Here is a 25,196-nt window from a genome sequence, read left to right on the forward strand (position 1 = left end):
TCAGCATCAGGATTTAATAATCAGCCCTGTAGCATCAGCTTATATTACAGGACAACCTCATTTTCTGCTTGATAATTTGCAACAACCCCTAGGCTAAGCTTCTCAACAGCTGCTCAGAGCTGCTCAGAGTGCCGCAGACACTTTCCAAGATGGCGACCCCCTGTGACAAGTTTGAAGTCCTGAATCATTGCTGCTATTGAGAAGCTGAAACTTTAGGCTGGTGCCAGAAGTTCAGTATATAAAATATGGCATTTTTAGCCACATTCATTTTTAGGGTTTAGTTCTCATTTAAGCATAAGGCTTTTCTGTTCTAAATAAGGGCAAGACTCAATATAATGCCTCCTCAATTAATAATTTAAATATAAATGGATTTTAAAGCTGAACATTGCTGGGAGTGAACGCAAAAATTCTCAGACAGTAATAATTGTAGTTGTGCCACTTGTTGGGTTAAAGCAGAATCACCTTAAGCTGGATTCATGATAGGGATGTGAGTGAACTGGTGGTCAGGCCAGTAAGGCTGGCTAGAAGCTGCTGAGAGCTGCAGTTCAGAAAATTCCCAAGTAACAGAGACCCAAGTTGCTAAGTAGGATGCAGGGAATTACAAGCTTCTAAAACTCAAAGGCTATGGAAGTCAGAATCGGGTTCAGTAAGAATTCAGGTTAGTGTACTACTGAGCAACCACAAGCTAGGCCAGAAAATACTAGGTACGGAACTGCACAGAGAAGTTTGAGCATGCAGTAAGGTAAGATACAGTATAAACTGAGCCAAGAAAGATTAAACAACGCTAGAAGTTTACATTTGAGCTAGATTCTATGTTTTGGCACAAAACAATAATTGAGGGTCGGATGATGGGAAAAGGTTGTGTAAAATAGGTTTTCCCAGGAGGTTATATATAGTGCAGGGGTTAATTTCTGTAGTACTATGTATATCAAGCCTGACCCATGTGCACCCAATAAAAAGGGATGAGCGGCATTTCATTTTGTTGTTTGGAAAAGGGACCACTACAGTATACAGGCTTAATAAGAATAACAAAACCTGTTCTTGGATCTAAAAAATAATGTACACTAATACTGTTTTTTAATATGCACAAAAGATACATTTGCACACTCCTAATATAGAAAATAGAGGGACACTGCTTACCATTGAGCAGGAATATAAAATAAACATATTAACATTACAATATTCTTTGGTAATAGCAAATTAAAAAGACATAATACAAACTCTGATTCCTTCCATCCTTGAAGAAAAGTAAACGAATGATGGAAAAATATTAGCAACACAAAAAACATCCTTGAATGGTAAATTTCAAAAGACTGATGTAAACGTACGTAAATTTAACATTCACAGAATATTTTACCAGGTAATATTAATGCGCTCTATTGTTGCCGATGAAAACCTGTGTTAAACAGACTTGTGTTATGAAAAAGAGACAAAGAATAGTGAACACAAACGACAACCTTTTCTTGTACAGTAAAAAGGCTAACTTTTATTTTTAATTTTGGCCTAATAGTAGTAATGTCAGTTATTTTTCCAGTTTGGGTACGATCAGCATGAATCACCATGCATTATTTTAACACATTATTTATTACTAGAGTTCTGTTACATGATTTAACACAGACACAAAATTTGAAAATGGCTAAAATATAAAAAATGCATGATAAACAAAGAGGAAGAGATGTCACCAAAGTAAAATACAAAGAGGAAAATTAAGAAAAGGATTTGGAAACAGAATAGTTGCCAATGAGAAAGTGTGGGAAAGAAAAGATAGATATGAGAGGAAGAATGAAAAACAATGAAAGAAAAACGTAATACATTATCGTTTCTTTCCATTAGTAAAAGATAAATCTCTCCCATACATGATTGAAAAAGCAAAACAACTTCCAATCTTGTGCACAACCTCATCATTCCATTCACTGATTGGCTCCTTTGGGAGTAACACAAACAATCAATCGACCAAAAAACTCTTGAGAAGAAGCTTTTCGGATCCGCAACTAGTGGACTTTGTATAAACATTGCATCAAAGACTACAAAATGCATTGGTACTTTTTATTTAGTGAAGCTTGATTTTTTCCATCATCCCTTCCCTTGCCCAAATGAAGGTAATACAAAAACACGTAGACATTGATTTCTCAGTACCTGTTACCTGCCATTGTACTGCTGGTGATGAGGTCACTCTGCTACCTATACTTCAAAAGGAATCACGCTATTATGTGGCTGAATGTTAAAAAAAAAAAGAAAAACAAAATTTGAGATTATTCAATTTGAGATAAATCCTTGTACAGTAGAAAAAACAAAAAACAAAACTGGAAAATGAAATTGGTTCGGAAATGCTGCAAAAAGTAGCATTGTGATATCACCAGCCTCAGAAATAAATTGTACCTAACAGTGATTATGAATTAACAATTTGTTCCCCATGTAGATGAAGGTCAGCCAAATTTTTGCATAGAAGTGGTCAGAATTTATTGCACATTGGAACAATAGACCATCGTAATATGGTTGGAGTTTATCTCCAAGGATATACATTTCTTCTAAATTCTTAAAAAATAAAAGATAAAGAGGACGATGGCATATGTCAGAAGCCATTCTATTTAATTTGTGTTCGTTTTCTTTGTATTTACAAAAAAAAAAAAGTCAATAAAATAAAATGGTATATTACAGCATTTATAATATCCTCTTAAAAAGTAGAACCACACTTTTTCAGCTTTTTTTTTTGTGCTGTTTACAACATAGCCTGTACATACATATGGAAGTTAATATAATACATTCTGTCGTAGCAGCAAATGAAAAAAAAAAACTATTCTATCGAGTTAGAAATCGTTCAACGGCCGCGAATCATTTTCCAATTTTCTCAGCTTCACTGATGCCACTGCAATAGTCTAGTAATCGAGCTAAGGAGTCTCACTTGGCACAGCGATATGGTTCTAAGGGATGTACAGTAAAACTGAAAAACTTGGACCTGAAGGTCTGCTAATGACAATGTACAGTAAAATGCCTCTTAATGCAAATTGTATTGATTTAATACGAAACCATGGTTTGGTCCACACACTCAGCATGTTGAATCCTCTTACACCATATATCCCTTTAGCATTTGCAAACATTTCATCACTTGGAACACAGAAGAAGGCATGCTTTTTTGTTTTTTTGTTTTTTTTGCATAAAATTTCCGCAGCACCAACAAGGTGTTCTCATCAGACCTTTTGAAATGAGCATGCTTCCAGATGTAGAAGACGGTTGCAAAAGATTGGACAGTAGTTTAAAGCTTTCTGAATTTCCAGGGTTCTCAAAAGCTACAGGCTAAATTATTACAAATATGTTTCATCCAAAACATTATAACGATGCAAGATACAGGGATTGTAATGCTGTTTGTTTAAAAATGTAAATAACCACATGTAAAGGAATACATATCCCATGACAGATAATGTCTAATACGAGGGCTGGTTTTAGGATAGGGCAGAGAGGGCATTAGCCCTGGGGTGGGTTGGTAAAAGTAGAAAGGATATATTATATTGTATAACTAATGTTACTAATGTGTATTATATAAATAAGGGAGGTCCAATCTACGGTTGTTCAAACACTGCTGGAGAACTGCAGGTTGCACATCCCTGATTTATGTATTCCCCACATTCATATGAGGTCCCCAGCATTTCCAGAGCCCCCCACCCTTCCTCTTTCGTCATCCCTGCCACTATAGAACAACTGGCATCAGGCAACATGGTTATAGATGATTAGGTGAAGTACACAGATATTTTTGCTTTGCACCATGTTGTCCTTTTTATAGTGAATCTGTGAAAATAACAGTTTTTTTTATGGCTAGAAAAGAGAAAACATGCAGTATTAAAGTGCCAAGATACAAATTACCCCGGTAGGGGACCGAATGAGCATATTTCCAATTATTATTTTCCATTATCCAAACATTGTTTATACAAAGAACAGTGATTTGCATAAACATTTGCAACAAAACATAATGGCATTTCCCAATATCCACCACAGAAAAAAAAAAAGTCTTTTTCCGAATAGCGTGGTTCTTCTGCCCTCTGTGCAATGGAGACTAATAAGATTGCAAATACAAAAGCAGAATTCAATAAGCCCTAAGTTTTGGTTTACAGTGACATAGTAGTAGAAGCTAGTCTTATTTTTAGTATCCCATACAACAACAAAAAAAATTCTTGAGCAGCAACTAGTTATCTCATTTGTTGGTATTGTGTGCAGCGGTGATGGTATTTAAAGAACCTTTTAATAAACATACACAAATCTTTCTGTTTGCTTTAATTACTAATCATGACGTGTAAAAGGCTTTGGTAAATATTGGTGACGGGTATATATTAAATTACCTCCAAATACAGTGTTCAGTATTCAGTGGAGTGCCTCAGACTTACAGCCTTCCCACTGCAGTGGACAGAGTACTGGTGTCCTGTGTTTTATGAGTCTTCATGCATGATTCCTGATCACAGCATGCCATCATGCAAGTCATTTCTATGCATTGAACGAGCACAAAATTTATTTATTTGGAATCGGCCTGAGCAAAATGCCCCTCAGCCAAAGTTTAACCTGATTTCCTATCTCCCGTACCACATGAAGCCCATGTAGAAAAAATATGCAGATATATCAAATAAACTGTGACAATTATATGGCATGGGCTTAATGTTTTTTGATTTTTTTTTGCCAGATTTTTGTTTCATTTTTTTTTTATTATGCTGCTTAACTAATGTAACAATTGCAAATACAGTTTTGCATGAACAAACCCCCTAAGTGGTGCTTTTTTTCATTTTCACAATAATATGAGAAAATAAACTCCATTTGGCCTCTCTGGGACTATACTGATCCCTGTGGCTCTGGTATCCCCTAAGTTGCATTGACTGATGTGGAACATGCAGTATTCACCTGTCCAAAAATATAAAATCCTTATTGAAGGCTCTTGTTACAGTCTTTTAAACAGGTGTGCCACTGCTGTTGATGCAACAAAGTCACAATAAGCAGACTGTTTGGTATTGATCTTTAGGTAAGTGTCTAAATAGCCGATCTGCATTGATAAATTTATTAAATTTGTAAACAATCTTTTGCTTGCAAATATGAAATGTTTACATGATACACTTTCATTCCCTGACAGATTTTTGTTTTTTAGCTCTCTCTCTAATTGCAACTTCTATTCTTTCTTGTTTCACTTTGTCAGGTTTAGTTACACTGTCATATGATGGAAGTGACGCAGTAGATGGTGTTCCCTCTTTTTTATCCATGTTGGTTCCACCATTCTCCATTCTGCCAGTTGACCGCTTTCTAGAAATAAATCCTCGTTTTACTAAATGGCGCCTGTAAGCTAACTGGATCACAACCGCAGATACATCCTCTTGCTTTCGCCTGAGTGTGGTGGTAATGGGCTCATAAGACACTTTTGAAGGATTGGAAGCCACAAATCTCTCTTCCATCTGCTGGCGCAATATATCCAGCTCTCCGCTCTCTCCAAGTACCCGTTTGGTAAAGGCAAAGAGAATATCCAGACAATGAATTCTGTCACCACTCACCATCGGCAAATCCATTGCAATTAGTTCAATGGTGTTTGGCTTGGGGACTCGCAGAGGATGCTCCAAGGCATCTGCGAAATCAGGCAGTTTGCTAAACTGGATAAACTGTGTTGCATCAGCATCAAATTTCTCCCAAATTTCATAAAAGGTTTCAAAGTCATCCTCACTTAAAGGATCAGCACTCTCTTCAGTTGCCACGCTGAAATTTTCCAGAATTATAGCAATGTACATGTTTATCACAATCAGGAAAGAGATAATAATGTAGCTGACAAAGAAAAAGATTCCAACAGAAGGATTTCCACAGTCACCTTTTACTTGAGTACCTGGATTTTCTTTGTGGGCATCACAATCTGGAGGGCGATTTAGGATAGGCAGCAACAAGCCATCCCAGCCAGCAGATGTGGTGACCTGAAATAAGCAGATCATACTATTGCCAAAGGTTTCAAAGTTGAACATGTCATCTATCCCTGCTTCCTTCTTCACATAAGCAAAGTTGGACATTCCAAATATTGAAAATATAAACATCACTAAAAACAGAAGAAGGCCGATGTTGAACAAAGCCGGCAATGACATCATTAAGGCAAATAACAGGGTCCGTATCCCTTTGGCTCCCTTGATTAAGCGAAGAATGCGGCCAATACGAGCCAGACGAATGACTCTGAACAGAGTGGGTGATACAAAGTATTTTGTGATCAAATCAGCCAGGAACATTCCTAGTGGAAGTAAGTGATAGTGTTAAATTATAGAATATCCATAACGAGATCATCAAGTGGAAAAAGTTATTTTTTTATACAAAGTTTCATATAATGTAATTTGTGACATCAGAAAAGCATTGCTGCTGTAGTGTTGTAATTTTTATTAGTATTATTCTATGGCACACATTATGAATTTAAAGTAATAAGACTCTGAGAGGGATACTAAAGATACCAGGTCAGATATTAATTAGGCCAGACAGATATATTTATCAGTTGAGGACCATACTGGCCTGTTGGAGTCGGCAGGTGACAGCTCTGCGCTGGCCTTGGATGGTGAAATCAGTAAAAAATAACAATTTTTGGTCAAATCTTTCATGTATGTCGAGATTTAGGCAACATAAATCTTCAACAATTAAGTATAAATAAAGCAAAGTATTCAAACTATTACACTGAGAAGTAGTAGTTAATTTTAGCAAAAATCCCTACCCACCTAGGGACATTACAGGCAAGTAGTAGGACCATTAATAAGCCTATGGTCAAGGCCACAAAACATGAATTAATTCAAAATAATTAATTCAGTATAGTAAAAGACAGATTATAGTTGATGATCAACACAATGTTTTCACTGCAGAATTTTCACTGTATAAAGTACACAAACCAAATTAAAAGTCTAGATATTATTTCATGCTACTAATGTCTATTAATAAAAGCGTTTGTTTTTTTCAATAAAAAACACTTCTGGTGTGTCAGATGCTGTACTTTGTGGAACTCTTTATTTCATATATAATATTATAATAATATAAATGTAATAATAATATAAATATACAATATTAAAATTATAATATACAATAAAAACATGTAAGTATAGAGAAAAAAACTTTGCCATTTCACTTACCAACAACTGAAAGGATTACAACAACAAAGTCAAAAATATTCCATCCGATGGTAAAGTAATAATGTCGCAGGGCACACAGCTTTAGCACACACTCGGTGGTAAAAAATATAATGAAAACCACATTGATCCAGTAGAGAACATTTTCTGCGTATTCAGTCTGGTCATCTGTTTCTACCATCATAGTCACCATGTTAAGACAAATCAGAATCATAATCACGATATCAAATGCTTGTTGCGTGATGAAATCAAAAATGGCTCCTTGGAATCTATTCTGTTTTAAAACAAAATTAAACACATATATGAAATTTGTGTGTCTTTTTTTAACATTATCCATAATTAAAGATTTGGAAAGGTGAGTTATGTATAGGAAATGTTCAATCTGCAATGTATAAGCTCATGTTAAACTAACAAACACACTTGAGTTCTTTCTAAATTATGCCACATAGCAAGTTTAAAAGGAAAATATTGTTAAGTAATCTGCACGAATAAGGATAAATATGACCCTAAACTAAGTGCTCTCAAATGTATGAATGAATTTATGACACATAGACTATAGAAAGCTAAAATCAGAGCAAAATTTTAGCGTTTAGAGTAGACAAACAAGAGTATCCGGAAACCCGTTATCAAGAAAGCTCAGAATTACGGAAAGGCTGTCTCCCATAGATTGCACTTTATCCAAATAATCCAAAATTTTAAAAATAATTTTCTTTTTTCTCTGCAATAATAATAAAACAGTACCAACTAAGATATAATTAATCCTTATTGGAGACAGAACCAGCCTATTGTGTTTATTTAATGTTTATATGATTTTCTAGTAGACTTAAGGTATGAAGATTCAAATTAAAGAAACATCCATTATCCAGAAAGCCCCATGTCCTGAGCATTCTGGGTAACAGGTCCCATACCAGTTCTTCGCAACCTTTCACTTGGTATTTTTTTTATAGTTTTGAATTATTTGCCATTTTCTTCTTCCTCTTTCCAGCTTTCAAATGGGGGTGATAATACATTTTTTTTAAAGGTAAAACTTTGATCTAGGGAAATAATGTGATTCCTAAATTAGGGGGCCAGCAATTATATTTTTTCTCTTCTTCGACAACACTTTAAGGCTCATTGGGAACTAATATTTTCAAACTTGCAATCATCGTTTTGCCATTATTATCCCTAGCCATTATTATCCCTAGCCTATCCTAATTTATAGACGTATTAAATCCTAATATAGAATGATTGTTTAAATAAAGGCGGTCTAAAGCAATGGTATTTTCAAAAGTCAATGTTATCACTTACTAGCGGCCTGGGTATAGGTTTTTGTGGTTTCTTAGATCCCAATTTCTTCATAGCATTATAATACTTTTTTTGTTCTTCTGTCATGAAGATGTCTTGACCTCCAAAGTAAATGGAAAAACACAAAACTGGTTACAATTCATCTTCAAGTGTATGTTCATCCATATATATTGTATATAATTTTTAAGAACTTCTTGAAATGTGCAAGGTATAGGTAAATTCTCCTCCTATATTAAACCATGGGAGAATGTGTTCTTAAATAAACCACACTTGTGAACACTACACAGACAGCGAAACCTTAATTGAAATTCCAGCTGGTGCAAGCTGTCTAAAATAACCTGATAAAAGGTGGCCACGCACACCCTCCTGAAATGTTGAGTGCTCTACTACAAAGCAATAAACACAGGTTTGTATGCCCCTTTGGTTTTGTCAGGATCAGCCCGGGACTTGAACTCTGGTAGTGCTGTTTTGCTTATTTGCAGCACTTACCTGATGAGCCACTGGGGGCTCTCAGGGCTGATTCTGAACTCTGGTGTGTATTGTTTTCTGTTATCTGCCATTCACAGTCCGTTTTCCACCCACCTCGTTTACCCTCATGTGTTTCCCATTTCCTAATCACCTTCCCTTTATAAACCCCGCCCTGAGCTTTGCTCAGGGCTGAGTCATTGATTGTATTATGTTTGTTCCTGACCTGCAAATCTGAATCTGAATCTGAATCTGAATCTGAATCTGAATCTGAATCTGAATCTGAATCTGAATCTGAACCTTGAATACCTTGTATGTCTTGTTCCTGAAAACCTTGTTACCTTGTTTCCTGAGTGAGTACCTTTGTTCCTGTGTTCCCCATTTTTCCCTCACCATGTGGATTCCTCGATCTGCCATTTTGCTTGTTCCTGCCTTTTGTGTTTCTGTGTTCCGACTGCAATAAAACTACTATAACTTCATCACCATCATGACTTTGCCTACAATTACCTATGGCTACACCCCTGGGCGTCCACCATATCCACTCCCCTTGGAGTGGCTATCCTTGGTCACAACGGTTCCCCGTTGTGAACGTTACAGAATGACTCAGCCAAACTACAGGAAGCCTTTGGGAAAGCCCTCCATGCCTTCTGACTCCGTTGTTAAACTGCAACTCACTTGGGATGGAGAGGATAGGGCAGAAGACGCCATCCATTTCACTGATGATGTCTGGCAGGATTTTGTCTCTGATGATGACTGGGAGGATTCAGTCTTCGATGAGGACTGGGAGGATCTAGACTCTGATGAAGGTGAACTACAAACTGCTATTTGGCCTGTGTCAGATCGGCCACTTCCAGTTTTTGGGCCCTTGTCTCCTTCACAACCTTCTGCTCCTGTGGCAGCTGCCAAACCCAGGTCACCCTCTTTTTCTCTCAGACCTGAACCCCAGTTTATTAGTTTTTCTACGATTTCCCAGTATCCTCTCCAGTTACCTGCTCCCGTGCCGGCTCTCCAGTCACCTGCTCCCGTGCCGGCTCTCCAGTCATCTGCTCCGGTGCCGGCTCTCCAGTCACCTGTTCCGGTGCCGGCTCTCCAGTCACCTGTTCCGGTGCCGGCTCTCCAGTCACCTGCTCCGGTGCCGGCTCTCCAGTCACCTGCTCCGGTGCCGGCTCTCCAGTCACCTGCTCCGGTGCCGGCTCTCCAGTCACCTGCTCCGGTGCCGGCTCTCCAGTCACCTGCTCCGGTGCCGGCTCTCCAGTCACCTGCTCCGGTGCCGGCTCTCCAGTCACCTGCTCCGGTGCCGGCTCTCCAGTCACCTGCTCCGGTGCCGGCTCTCCAGTCACCTGCTCCGGTGCCGGCTCTCCAGTCTCCAGCTTTGGTGCCGGCTCTCCAGTCTCCAGCTTTGGTGCCGGCTCTCCAGTCTCCAGCTTTGGTGCCGGCTCTCCAGTCTCCAGCTTTGGTGCCGCTCTCCAGTCTCCCAGCTTTGGTGCCGGCTCTCCAGTCTCCAGCTTTGGTGCCGGCTCTCCCAGTCCTCCAGCTTTGGTGCCGGCTCTCCAGTCTCCAGCTTTGGTGCCGGCTCTCCAGTCTCCAGCTTTGGTGCCGGCTTCCCAGCCAGTCCTTGCTCCTGTGCCGGCTTCCCAGCCAGTCCTTGCTCCTGTGCCGGCTTCCCAGCCAGTCCTTGCTCCTGTGCCGGCTCCCCGAAAGCTGCCTGTGCCGGCTCCCCGAAAGCTGCCTGTGCCGGCTCCCCGAAAGCTGCCTGTGCCGGTTCCAGCCTCCGTATCTGCAGCCCAGCCGGTCCCAGTCTCCGTGCCCGCAGCCCAGCCGGTCCAGTCTCCGTGCCCGCAGCCCAGCCGGTCCCCATATCTCCGTGCCCGCACCAGCCCGGTCCAGTCTCCGTGCCCGCAGCCCAGCCGTTCCAGTCTCCGTGCCCGCAGCCCAGCCGGTTCCAGTCTCCGTGCCCGCAGCCCAGCCGGTTCCAGTCTCCGTGCCCGCAGCCCAGCCGGTTCCAGTCTCCGTGCCCGCAGCCCAGCCGGTTCCAGTCTCCGTGCCCGCAGCCCAGCCGGTTCCAGTCTCCGTGCCCGGCAGCCCAGCCGGTTCCAGTCTCCGTGCCCGCAGCCCAGCCGGTTCCAGTCTCCGTGCCCGCAGCCCAGCCGGTTCCAGTCTCCGTGCCCGCAGCCCAGCCGGTTCCAGTCTCCGTGCCCGCAGCCCAGCCGGTTCCAGTCTCCGTGCCCGCAGCCCAGCCGGTTCCAGTCTCCGTGCCCCCGCAGCCCCAGCCGGTTCCAGTCTCCGTGCCCGCAGCCCAGCCGGTTCCAGTCTCCGTGCCCGCAGCCCAGCCGGTTCCAGTCTCCGTGCCCGCAGCCCAGCCGTTCCAGTCTCCGTGCCCGCAGCCCAGCCGGTTCCAGTCTCCGTGCCCGCAGCCCAGCCGGTTCCAGTCTCCGTGCCCGCAGCCCAGCCGGTTCCAGTCTCCGTGCCCGCAGCCCAGCCGGTTCCAGTCTCCGTGCCCGCAGCCCAGCCGGTTCCCAGTCTCCGTGCCCGCAGCCCAGCCGGTTCCAGTCTCCGTGCCCGCAGCTCAGCCGGTTCCAGTCTCCGTGCCCGCAGCTCAGCCGGTTCCAGTCTCCGTGCCCGCAGCTCAGCCGGTTCCAGTCTCCGTGCCCGCAGCTCAGCCGGTTCCAGTCTCCGTGCCCGCAGCTCAGCCGGTTCCAGTCTCCGTGCCCGCAGCCCAGCCGGTTCCAGTCTCCGTGCCCGCAGCCCAGCCGGTTCCAGTCTCCGTGCCCCGCAGCCCAGCCGGTTCCAGTCTCCGTGCCCGCAGCCCAGCCGGTTCCAGTCCCCAGCCGGTTCCAGTCTCCGTGCCCGCAGCCCAGCCGGTTCCAGTCTCCGTGCCCGCAGCTCAGCCGGTTCCAGTCTCCGTGCCCGCAGCTCAGCCGGTTCCAGTCTCCGTGCCCGCAGCCCAGCCGGTTCCAGTCTCCGTGCCCGCAGCCCAGCCGGTTCCAGTCTCCGTGCCCGCAGCCCAGCCGGTTCCAGTCTCCGTGCCCGCAGCCCAGCCGGTTCCAGTCTCCGTGCCCGCAGCTCAGCCGGTTCCAGTCTCCGTGCCCGCAGCTCAGCCGGTTCCAGTCTCCGTGCCCGCAGCTCAGCCGGTTCCAGTCTCCGTGCCCGCAGCTCAGCCGGTTCCAGTCTCCGTGCCCGCAGCTCAGCCGGTTCCAGTCTCCGTGCCCGCAGCTCAGCCGGTTCCAGTCTCCGTGCCCGCAGCTCAGCCGGTTCCAGTCTCCGTGCCTGCAGCTCAGCCAGACTCCGTTCCCATGCCAGCTCCCAGACGATTGTTTCTTCCTAAACCAGTTCCTGTACTGGTTGCCCTGGCCTCCGGGCCTGAGGACCTGTTTGCCCTGGCCTCCGGGCCTGAGGACCTGTTTGCCCTGGCCTCCGGGCCTGAGGACCTGTTTGCCCTGGCCTCCGGGCCTGAGGACCTGTTTGCCCTGGCCTCCGGGCCTGAGGACCTGTTTGCCCTGGCCTCCGGGCCTGAGGACCTGTTTGCCCTGGCCTCCGGGCCTGAGGACCTGTTTGCCCTGGCCTCCGGGCCTGAGGACCTGTTTGCCTGCCCCCTGAGGACCTGCCTGCCTGGCCTCCGGGCCTGAGGACCTGCCTGCCCTGGCCTCCGGGCCTGAGGACCTGCCTGCCCTGGCCTCCGGGCCTGAGGACCTGCCTGCCCTGGCCTCCGGGCCTGAGGACCTGCCTGGCCTCCGGGCCTGAGGACCTGCCTGCCCTGGCCTCCGGGCCTGAGGACCTGCCTGCCCTGGCCTCCGGGCCTGAGGACCTGCCTGCCCTGGCCTCCGGGCCTGAGGACCTGCCTGCCCTGGCCTCCGGGCCTGAGGACCTGCCTGCCCTGGCCTCCGGGCCTGAGGACCTGCCTGCCCTGGCCTCCGGGCCTGAGGACCTGCCTGCCCTGGCCTCCGGGCCTGAGGACCTACCTGCCCTGGCCTCCGGGCCTGAGGACCTGCCTGCCCTGGATAGTTCCACTTTCCCTGCTACTGGACCTGGTAGGGCGGTTAACCCTGTCTCTATCAGGCCTATTGCTGTAAGTGGTGGTATTGCTGTCCTGGCTTGCCTCTTCCTGTTTCTGATGGGTGCCTGTGCTCCTGGTCCGCCACCTGTGATGGGTGCCTGTGCTCTTGGTCCGCCACCTGTGATGGGTGCCTGTGCTCTTGGTCCGCCACCTGTGATGGGTGCCTGTGCTCCTGGTCCGCCACCTGTGATGGGTGCCTGTGCTCCTGGTCCGCCACCTGTGATGGGTGCTCGTGCTCTTGGTCCGCCACCTGTGATGGGTGCCCGTGCTCCTGGTCCGACACCCGTGATGGGTGCTCCTGGTCCGACACCCGTGATGGGTGTCCAAACTCCTGATCCGCCACCCGTGATGGGTGCCTGTATTCCTGGTCTGCCACCCGTGATGGGTGTCCAAACTCCTGATCCGCCACCCGTGATGGGTGTCCAAACTCCTGGTCTGCCACCCGTGATGGGTGTCCAAGCTCCTGGTCCGCCACCTGTAATGGGTGCCTGTTTTGATCTTGTCTATCTTCATGTCCTGGCTTCCGACTCTGGCTGTGATGTCTTGGCTCCTAATTCTGATGTTCCTGATCTGGCTCCTGACCCCAGCGACTTCTTTGTTTTGTTTTCCCATCCTGGTGAAGCTCCTGTTCACGCTTCTGTTTCGGGTGAGGCTTTTGTCCATTTCCCCAGTGTTTGGACTAAGAAGGCTGGGGGACCATTTGATCCTGGAATCTCCCAGAGGTCGATCCTCAAGAAGCTCCTGTTCTCGTTTCTGGCGAGGCTTCTGTCCATTTCCCCAGTGTTTGGACTAAAAAGGATGGGGGACCATTTGATCCTGGGATCGCCCAGAGGTCGATCCTCAAGGGGGGGTAATGTCAGGATCAGCCCGGGACTTGAACTCTGGTAGTGCTGTTTTGCTTATTTGCAGCACTTACCTGATGAGCCACTGGGGGCTCTCAGGGCTGATTCTGAACTCTGGTGTGTATTGTTTTCTGTTATCTGCCAGTCACAGTCCGTTTTCCACCCACCTCGTTTACCCTCATGTGTTTCCCATTTCCTAATCACCTTCCCTTTATAAACCCCGCCCTGAGCTTTGCTCAGGGCTGAGTCATTGATTGTATTATGTTTGTTCCTGACATGCAAATCTGAATCTGAATCTGAACCTGAACCTGAACCTTGAATACCTTGTATGTCTTGTTCCTGAAAACCTTGTTACCTTGTTTCCTGAGTGAGTACCTTTGTTCCTGTGTTCCCCATTTTTCCCTCACCATGTGGATTCCTCGATCTGCCATTTTGCTTGTTCCTGCCTTTTGTGTTTCTGTGTTCCGACTGCAATAAAACTACTATAACTTCATCACCATCATGTCTTTGCCTACAATTACCTATGGCTACACCCCTGGGCGTCCACCATATCCACTCCCCTTGGAGTGGCTATCCTTGGTCACAACGGTTCCCTGTTGTGAACGTTACAGGTTTGCAGTCTGTGTGTGGTATAGTCTTTCCATACCATACGGCACCTGCTCAATGTCAACATTACAAATATGAATGCACCTTAAACAGAAAATATCTATATAGGTATGTACTTGCATCCTTTCTGATAGCAGTCTAAAAGGCAGATTCTACATCTTGTACAATATGCAGCACCAAAGGGCAAAACCCCTTTCTGGCTCATGTATTGGCAAAACTCAAATTTTTCTGCTCCTTGTCAAACTGTAATTGGGGCTTTATGGAGGCAGCAAAAGTTGCCAAATGACACTACATTTTTACAATACTAGACAGATAGATATATTTATATATAGATAAAACTTATCTTTTTCTTTTGTTGATTGAAGTTGTCAATAATAACACCAATAAATAGATTTAGAGTGAAGAATGAGCCAAAAATTATGAAGATTACAAAATAAATGTACATATAAATGTTGTCCTCATATTTTGGTTGCTGGTGAACCTATAATTAAACACAGTAGTCAATTTGAAAAAAACCTTATATATGTACACATATAAAGGCAAGCATATTCTGCAGAGAACAATAGGTGACCCTTTTGTTTGGTAAACACTATGAACCCTAGAACATTGTCAAGGGGTAAATTAAAATTAGTATTGGTTATAAAGTATAAATTATAATGCTCACCTTCCTGGAATCTACTGCTGCATACATTATGTCCATCCAGCCTTTAAAGGTAGCCTGAAATAATAAAAAAAAACAGCATTACAAATGTTTATTTACCAATAAACGTATGACAGTGTGGCAAATTTGCCACAGGGGTAGCCATGGGGGATTTGGGAAGCTATTTTAATAAAGGGAGTTATGCTTAAACATAATAAGGGTTATTATAACTGGATGCCAAATAAGCCTTTCTTTGAGCCCAGGAAAAGATGGAAATCACTGTTTTAATAAAGACCTTTTATCCTGAGAGGTATCAGAATATATAATATAATGTTACACATAAGTAAGGATTGCAGGTACAAATTTCACTCTGATCTCGGATCCTCAAAATGTATTGTTATAAAGAGAGCAAAGTGTCACGAACGCCGCCCGGAGCAGTTCCAGGAGCTCCGGGCGGCGCGTCTATTCCTTCCGGCGTCGCTCCCAAAATGGCGGCACCCATGGCCGCCACGTGGGTAGCGGCGCCGGCGCAAACACGCCAGCGCATCGATGCCGGCGTCAGGACGTCGGTGACGTCACTTTGGCGCAAATTCAAACATAAAAACGCTACCAAGACACCAGAATGGCGCCCAAGTATAGGAAACATTTCCTGTGTGTATCCTGGGTTCCCTGACATTTTGCTTTTGCTGTAATCTTGTTCCTGATTATTATCCTGACCCTTTGCCTGGACTTTGGACTTTGCTGTTATCTGCCTGCCCGTGAAACTCTTGCCTGGATTCTGACTACTCCTTTGATAATCCCTTTGGACACCGCGACCTTGCTCCCTCAAGAGGGCTTCCTCCTCGATCCTGACTACCTCCCTGGAGGGAGCTCCCAGCTCCCTGACATTATACTTGGGCCATGGATCCTACTGAGGAAGCTACGCCTGATGTTGGACGAGCGCTCCGCGGACTGGCAGTAATTTAACCTTTATGTAACATTATTAATTATGATGTTCACAACACGGTGTCCTCTCCATTAAAATGTCCTTTATTGATTTACACAACTATTAAGATCTAAACTTAACAAAATTTTAAAAAGCATCTCTAAAGATAGTAGTGATGTATTTATAGTAACAAAAACAAACTTTACTAAACTTTAAGGGGCAAGTCGATCTATATCTTACAGAGCCAAGAAATTCATTTATATTTATGGTACTGTGGGAAAGGGCCTAAACGACAGCATATTGTCTAGATTTTCAGCTGATTTTATGGCTCTAGGTAATGTTTCAAAAGTACTGAAAGCTTCTGCCTAACCACTGGTGCAATGTTGTTAAAGCCATGTCCTGCCAACTGTAAGGAGATATGACTGAAATATCATATGACTAGATCACACCTATCTTTAGGGGCCTTCAAAAAAATTCATTATTCAAAAGTATTTTAAAAAGCCTGGCTTTAATATTATTTTTAAATTCAAGGACTTACTTCAGACATCAATGTAACAGAAATGAAAACTTAGGCTGGAGAACATTTCTAAAAATAATAGTAGGGTCCCATCACAAACACTGGACACATTTGCACATGAACATCCAGTGGAGTAACTAGATATTGCTGGGCCCCACAGCAGATTATATTTCAGGCCCCCAGGTTGACCAGTTTTACCAATATTTATTGAAATTGTATATGAATTGGGACCTCATGGGGCCGCTGTACCTCCTGGGCCCCCCTGTAGCCACAGGGTCTGCTTCCTCTATAGTTACGCCCCTGTGGACATTAAACCAATAAGAGATCTGCTTTTATTATTTCTCCTGCAGTAGCTATGGATTACTGTTGGCAAGCAACAAATGGTCCTCCAAGTAATTATTATGAGCCTCAACCTGTTTAAAGGCCCCACAGATGTATCTGCATGATAAGTAATGATTACAGATGTCATAGTAAACACAAATGACAAGAAAGCAGACTTACTATTTGAAGCAATGCAAGATATCCAGCTCCAACATTGTCAAAGTTGATCTTTACATTTTTCCATCTAACTTCGGTAAAATTATTTGCAATAAGGTCAAAACATGTTGTTTCATTTTCCACATCTTCAATTTCAAACATGGCTTCTTCTGTTTCATTATAGCAGTAGTAGTACTTGCCCGCAAACAGGTTCACACCCATGATACTAAAAATCAGCCAAAATATAAGGCAGACCAGCAAGACATTCATAATGGAAGGGATGGCACCAACCAAGGCATTAACTACCACCTGTATTGGGAGCAGAACAAATGTAGTAAAACTGTGAGACAAAAATCCAAAAAAAGTGCTAGATGACAAAGAAATAGTTAAAGTTAAAGGCCACTAACAGGTATGTACAGGTCAAAAATAAAACCAGGGGTTTCTAAACTATGGCACATATATAATGTATGGTGCCCATGCTACAATAATATGGTACAATGCAAGTATATTCCGTTTATTTTGTATATAATTAAGTGTACCTGGCTTCTGCTATGCATATGTTGTCATTGTACTTCTATACCAATAAAGGTAACCTTGTTTTCAAAATATTATGCTATGTTATATGTGGGAAAAATACTGAAATCAATCGTTGAATAAAATTTTTGCATCATTGAAGCCTTATGTGACGAAAAGCAGTAGTCATATCGGCAAGTGGCCTTTAAGTCAACTTTTGCCATGATATTTGGTAAAATGTCGAAGATTATTTAACATGATATTTAACAATGGGTTAGTGTCCATATAGACTGTATTGGTGACTATGTATAACATGCGCCTCAGGCAAGGCGCTGAGCATGCAAATTATGCAAGCTCAAGTTGAAAAAAAGCCATATTCCCTCCTCTGAGCCACAGTGGGAAGATGAAAATTGCAGGTTGGCTCATGAATTTAGAAAACTGTACAGCTAGATATTTGAAAGCTTTTAAAAATCTTTCTCCTAATGTTATTTCAGTTGATTTTACCCGTTCTCTGGAAAGTTATATTCAGTGTAAATCCGTGCATAAATAGTATATTTTCAAATCGGTAATACTTAAAAGCAGAGTGGAATAAATGTTATCAATTTTACATGTTTGCAATATCCTGAATTTTAAAGCTGTGGTGGTTGGTTAAGATGTACCTTAAGCGCCTAGAGAAATGCATGGACATTTTAAAAATTAATTTGGAAAATATGTCCCATATTACCTATGCTTTAATAAATCACAGAACATGCACCAATGTAAAGGGATACTGTTGAAACATGTTTCTTTCAAAATGCATCAGATGTCAGATTTCAAAATTAAATATAAAAAAATCTGTTTGCTCTTTTGAGAAATAGATTTCAGTGCAGAATTCTGCTGCAGCAGCACTATTAACTGAGGTGTTTTGGAAAAAACATGTTTTCCCATGACAGTATCCCTTTAAGATAACTGAATAAATAAAATATATAGGTCAGGAATTAGGACAATTTGAAATGACACAAAGGGGGGCGGGGCCAAAATGGTTAGAGAGAAAGAGTGAAACATGAATAAAAATTTTTTTTAGCCAGGCTCTGACACTGTTTGTGAGTTAATAATAACTGCAATTTTATGTTAAGGTTGATTAAATTAATCTGCTGCTATTCTTGGGACTACAAGCTTTTATTGCAGAAAACTGTTGGTTAATTAGACATTAGTCGTCTTTATATATAGAGCCTATTTATTAAAGGAAAGCTTTACATACCGAACAATGTAGGTCTCTATAAATATATATTGCATTAAACAGATATGTAAAACCCTGCTTCATGTAAATTAACCATTTTAATAATTATATACTTTTTTTTGGGTAATCATTAATAGAAAATTGACATTAAAAAAAAAAAAAGGGCCGCCCCCCTGGGATCCTACAATTCACAGTGCACACAAACAAACTATACATGTTAGGTCTATTAGGTCATATGAACCTATTAACAGACAGAGTTCTGTCTTCCACGCTTCTTCCTGTTACAGTTAGAGCTGCAGTATTTCTGGTCAGGTGATCTCTGAGTCAGCACACAGACCATCACAAAATGGGCTCTCAAGGGAAAAGATGTAAAAGGGCAATATTTTCTTAAATATATATACAGTATACCAGTTTGGTAAGATTCTTTAATATGCCAATTCATTTTCTACATATATAAATCTGTTGCTTAAGTATTAATTTGGGGAGTATAGTTTTATTTTAAGCTTCAAATTTTCTGGTTGAGTTTTTAAGGGGAAAATTTTTTAAAGTGAAAGAACTCAATTTATTATGCTTCAAAGCTGTTAAAAATCAGAATCTGAAAATACTCTAGCTAAAACCTGTCGAAGTCATAAAAAAGTCAATTGCAGACATTCCATTTTAGATTTGGAAGATGTTTTTTGCCTTCATGATGTTTGAGGGTTTCAAGCTGTTTGATGCTGATTTTCGTTCGAAAACTCCAAAAAGTTTTTTCTGGTGTCAATTCGTAAAAGCCGGATGATTCAAATTGTCGCACAATTTAGTCGAGACATTTCCCATATGTACAATTTTTTGTTCAGATTTTTTAGTAAAATTACACACATTGTGATTGGGAGTTGCATCAATCTTTTATTTTTTATATAATGAGAAAAATTTTAGTTTTAAAAAATACCCCCCTTACTATTTGTTCCAAATCTCTAGGACAATTGCTTTCACAGCAAGGAAGGTCCTTCCACTAAAGATCATTTCTAGTGATGGGCGAATTTGCGGCGAATTTGCGCGTTTCGCCGCCAGCGAATAAATTAGCGAAACGCCCGCGAATATTCACGGCAAAAATTCGCCGGCGTCAAAAAAATATTCCGAAAAAACGGACGCCGGCGCCAAAAACGGGCGCCGGCATCGGAAAAACGGGCGCCGGCGTCAAAAACGGGCGCCGGCGTCAAAAACGAGACGCCGGCGCCGTTTCGCAAATTTTTCACCGTTTTGCGAATTTCTCGGCGAAGCGAAACGGCGCAAATTCGCCCATCACTAATCATTTCCCTGCAAAACGTCTAGACAAAATGCCACGTGTGCAGGGAAGTATTGAGAAAGGCTTCGGGAAGATAACTAGTACTACTCCAAGGTGCTCTAATCTTTTACCTTAAAGGGATAATGTCATGGGAAAAAAAATTTTTCAAAATGAATCAGTTAATAGTGCTGCTCCAGCAGAATTCTGCACTGAAATCCATTTCTCAAAAGAGCAAACAGATTTTTTATATTTAATTTTGAAATCTGACATGGGGCTAGACATTTTTCCCAGCTGCCCCAGTCATGTGACTTGTGTCTGCACTTTAGGATGGAATTACTTTCTGGCAGGTTGTTATTTCTCCTGCTCAATGTAACTTTTAATGAAAAAGAAACCTATCGCCAATATACTCTAATTAAAAAATGTGTACCGTTTTTATAAGAAACCTGACTGAATGCAGTGACATTCTCCATTCATTTACTGCTGTGGATAGGAATTGTCAGATGGTCTCTAACTGCTGAGCAGGGAAACAATCATACTTATGAACAGCAGGGGGAGCCCCCGCCTTACTTCCCAGCCATGCAGAACTCAAGCAGCTTTGTTTATGACGATCTCTAAGCAGCCCAGACCACACTGAGCATGTGCACAGTCTTAGTCTTGCAAAGATGTTTAACAAACTTACAAGATCGTGACCCCCGGTAGCCATCTTTGAAAGCCTAAATTATTTTTTTGATTAGGCAGTAAGTTAACGTTTATATTTAGTATACAAAATACAGCATTTCTAGCCATATTCTATTTTAGACTTTACATGCCCTTTAAGCTAAAGGCAGGAGGGTCTGATACAGCAGCCCGTGTATACACAATAGAAGGACAGAAATGCAGTGTTTCTTTTGACAGAGGAATCAGAGCAACATTACTTTGAGGGTTTACTTGTATATTTAGGTGGACCTTTCTGATAAGGCTTACTTAATTTTAACCTTTCCTTCTCCTTTAAACTTAAAATACCCTTTTAAATTAAAAAGGGCCTCCAGAAATTTTTACTGCTTTCCCTAAGTAATGATGCGCACACTTTGTTATGCTGTCCTTGGTAATTTATTGTATTCACTAGCTTGAAAGAAATATATTTAAAAAAAACATTATTAGTATGCACACAGAATGCTGTGGTCTGTGCTAAATGTCATCTTATTCCACTCAGCGTTTAAATGTTAACAAAGGCCTGCTCACGTTAGCATATAATGCAAACTTAATATTACTTGATATTCAGTCTGATGCAAAGTAATGACAACTGCTTCTGATAAAGGAAGACCCTAAAGCAGGGGTCCCCAACCTTTTTCACCTGTGAGCAACATTCAGATTTAAAAAGAGTTGGGGAGCAACACAAGCAGGGAAAATGTTCCTAGGTGGCACTTAATAAGGGCTGTGATTGACTAGTGGTAGCCCCTATGTGGACTGGCAGTCTACAGGAGACTCTGTTTGGCAGTACAACTGGTTTTTAAGAAAACAAAACTTGCCTCCAAGCCTGGAATTAAAAAAAAAGCACCTGCTTTGAGGCCACTGAGAGCAACATCCAAGGGGTTGTAGAGCAATATGTTGCTCACAAGCTACTGGTTGGAGATCACTGCCCTAAAGAGTAAGAGATCGCGACCGTCCTGTCTTCCTATGGCATTAGATATTCTGCTGATTGTTTACCTACTTCGCTAAAAAGATCCACCATATGAAACAATTTTCAATTATCATTCATTCTTCACTTTTAAATCATGATTCCCCCAAACTAACTGAGGGAACATGGCTTTTATGTGATTTGTGCAGTTAATATGTTGCATGCAAGTTCAACAGCAGTACTGTCGGTTCCCATATTGATTGGAAACTGTATTTCTATTGTATTTGTGTCTGCATAAATAACTGCATGTAATAAACTTTCCAGAACCTATAGAAAGGCATCAATTCAAGTTACTTTGTAGGCAGACCCATTCCAAATAAATATTATTTTTTTACCTACTATGAGACAATGTCATCATAATTTGTCCCTGAAAACATGTCACATTAATTTAATTGCAGCTGTACAGTATATGGAAATGTAATCAGATATTCAAGTAATGGTTCTCATTAAAGTTAACTTTTAGTATAATGCAGGCAGCAATTTTCTAAGACAATTGCAATTGGTCTTTTGTTTTTGTGTGATGCCGAATGGTTAAAATAGAGCCCTCTCTTATTCATCTTCCATGCTGTTTTAAGGACTGTCTGGTTCCTAGGGTTAGTGGGACACAGTTTACATTCCAAATGGAGTGCTACCAAGCAAACTGTTATTCTGGAACTGGTCTTTTTCTTCATGGGTATTCAATAAATATTCAATAAAGATGTTTACATCATACTAAGGGGCCGATTCACTAAGGGTCGAATATCGAGGGTTAATTAACCCTCGATATTCGACTAGGAATTAAAATCCTTAGACTTCGAATATCGAAGTCGAAGGATTTAGCGCAGATAGTTTGATCGAACGATCGAAGGATAATTCCTTCGATCGAACGATTAAATCCTTCGATTCGAAGGATTTAAATCCAATGATCGAAGGAATATCCTTCGATCAAAAAAAGTTAGCCAAGCCTATGGGGACCTTCCCCATAGGCTAACATTGACTTCGGTAGCTTTAGATGGCGAACTAGGGGATTGAAGTTTTTTTTAAAAGAGACAGTACTTCGACTATCGAATGGTCGAACAATTTATACTTCGAATCCTTCGATTCGAAGTCGTAGTCGAAGTAGTCCATTCGATGTTCGAAGTAGCCCAAAAAAAACTTTGAAATTCGACGTTTTTTACCTTCGAATCCTTCACTCGAAGTTAGTGAATCGGCCCCTAAAAGTTAGTTTAAGGTGAACTGTCGATCATAAAGCAGCCAAAAACTGACTTGCTTATATCACTACATGATTTTGAGCCTTTAACAGGATTAATTTGACGTGTGAATAATACAATTTAAGATATGCTTTCATTTTAAAATAGTGTTTGATTCATCACCGGTAAACTAACCTGAAATAATTAGAAGTACATCAAAACAAAACAAATAAACATATAAATATCCGTGAAAAGGGGACATTCTAGGTTTATTCTATCCCTTAACCGTTTTAAACAGATAACATACAATCTATTAACAATTAAAAACTTTTATGATTATGTAATATCTAAGGGCCCTCTTATGTCCTCTCAACAGTAGAGGGTTCATTGACAATATACTGAAATACAGTGTATTAAACCAGTAACATTTAATACTTAATGGAGAACCAAACCCTTTTTATTAAAATCCCCTACCCTACATAGATCCCTCCCTGCTCCCCCCCAGCCTAGGTGTTACCCCAGGATCCTGCCCAGTTTAAGATTGCTCAGTGTGCACTTGAAAAATGCCATCAAAAAAGCCAAAGAGGAATACTCTAACAAGCTAGACAAGAGCTTTGCAGGTAACCCGCATCAACTTTGGCAAGTGTTTCAAAACATCACTAACTACAAAGGCAACAAAAGTAGCTGTACACACATGGATACCAACCTACCAGAGGACCTCAACAATTTATATGCACACTTTGAAACAAAAAAAAGGTTCCAGCTGGCAAATCTCACTACAGTCACTAATCTGCTGGCAGATCATCAGTCAACATAATCTGACCCTATTATACATGTCTCCAAGCAAGATCCTTCAAAATTGTCAATCCTCGAAAAGCAGATGGTTCTGATGGAGTCTCTCCTAAAGTACTTCAAATATGTGCAAATCTCCTGGCTGAAACCTACACTGACATTTTCAATGCTTCCCTCAAACAGGCTTTAATACCCCGCTTTTTTAAAACCTCCATGATTTTACCAGTACTAAAGAAGTCTAAAATCGAAGGCCTAAACGACTACAGACCGATTGCATTAGTTGCATCAGTTGCTATGAAGTGCCTTGAAAAAATGGTTCTTAATTATATCAACTCTATTATTCCAAACTCTCTGGATCTATTTGCATATAACCCAAACAGATCTACAGAAGATGCAGTTGCCCTAGCACTGCACTCTGCTTTATTACGCCTAGAAAAACCTAACACCTAGGTACGCATGCTGTTCCTAGATTACAGTTCTGCTTTCAATACCATAAACCCTCAAAAACTCATCAACAAACTTGTAACTATTACTCTGCCTCAGCACCTCTGTAACTGGATCTCTGATTTTCTCATTAATCAATATGTGTCTTACTGCACTGTGCTGCAAAAGGAACTCCTATGTACTCCTGGTAAAAATGGCAATAAATAACTACTTGACTTGACTTGAACTCTTAACTTACCCCTCGGTGCAGATTCAGGGCATGAGAGTTCATGGGCGCCATCTTATTTTCTTTGGTAATCTTCGGGAAGAGAGCAGCGTGTCGGAGTATGTGCAGTTGGCGCAATCTGCCAGTCCCGAACAACTGCGCATGCACCGAAAGCCACGGAAATTGCTGAAGCCCCGGAAGAAGACCCGAAGAACACCAAAGAGAAGAAGATGGCACCTGTGAACTCTGATGCCCTGAATCTGCAACGAGTGGTAAGTAAAGAGTTAGGGGCATTTACCCAGGATAACACCTAGACTGGGGGGGAGCAGGGAGGGGGTCTATGACATAGACTCTATGTAGGGTAGGGGGGTAGGGGATTTTATTAAACAAAGATTTGGATCTCCTTTAAAGTTCTTTAACAACATTAAAGGTGTTTCATTATCAGAGCTACATATAAAATATTTATATTATTTGGGCTGCCATAATGGTTGTCTATTTAAACATAGCACATCCGGGTGAGTCTTATGACTACCTCAATATTAAATGTGCAAAGACATTTATCACACTAAGAAATTGTGTCTACTCATACACTGTATATAATTAGTATTTTAATGTCATTTTTACGTGAGTAGAGAATTAGTGGCCAGATTTGCTAAAGGTTGTAATCTAGCACTAAGCACTAAAAATTTCTCTCAACTCAAAAAGTTGGCAGATTAGGAATGGTGAGAATCAATCAAACTAAAGGGCAACGGTCTTACAAATTTGAAAGCAATTGTACTAGTGGACTCAGCAAAAAGACAACCATTTTTTAACTTGAATGTGATAAATGTTCCGTTAGAAGCCTATAAAAACAAGTGCACAGAGAAAGTTGAGAAATTCTCTTAAAGGGATGGTTCACCTTTAAGGTAACTTTTAGTATGTTATAGAATGGCCAATGCTAAACAACTTTTTAATTGGTCTTTATTTTCTATTTTTTATACTTTTATAGTTATTTGCCTTTTTCTTCTAACTCTTTGC

At 42.0% G+C, this 25,196-nt stretch overlaps 1 protein-coding gene across 7 annotated transcripts in view; it reads right to left on the bottom strand.

Moving 5' to 3' along the window:
• Positions 1-1,458: 1,458 nt before the first annotated feature.
• Positions 1,459-25,196, bottom strand: part of LOC108708999 (sodium channel protein type 8 subunit alpha) — a 111,908-nt gene continuing 88,170 nt past the window's right edge. For all 7 annotated transcript variants that reach the window (XM_018248632.2, XM_041584448.1, XM_041584452.1 and 4 more), the window contains 6 exons: positions 16,941-17,225; positions 15,022-15,075; positions 14,701-14,838; positions 8,394-8,498; positions 7,110-7,380; positions 1,459-6,232 (listed from right to left, as the gene is read on the bottom strand). In XM_018248632.2, the coding sequence (XP_018104121.2) occupies positions 5,094-6,232; positions 7,110-7,380; positions 8,394-8,498; positions 14,701-14,838; positions 15,022-15,075; positions 16,941-17,225 (1,992 nt within the window). In that variant the 3' untranslated portion in view covers positions 1,459-5,093. The remainder of the gene's footprint in view (positions 6,233-7,109; positions 7,381-8,393; positions 8,499-14,700; positions 14,839-15,021; positions 15,076-16,940; positions 17,226-25,196) is intronic.

This window comes from Xenopus laevis, chromosome 2S, assembly GCF_017654675.1.
Source record: "Xenopus laevis strain J_2021 chromosome 2S, Xenopus_laevis_v10.1, whole genome shotgun sequence".
Taxonomy (NCBI): domain Eukaryota; kingdom Metazoa; phylum Chordata; class Amphibia; order Anura; family Pipidae; genus Xenopus; species Xenopus laevis.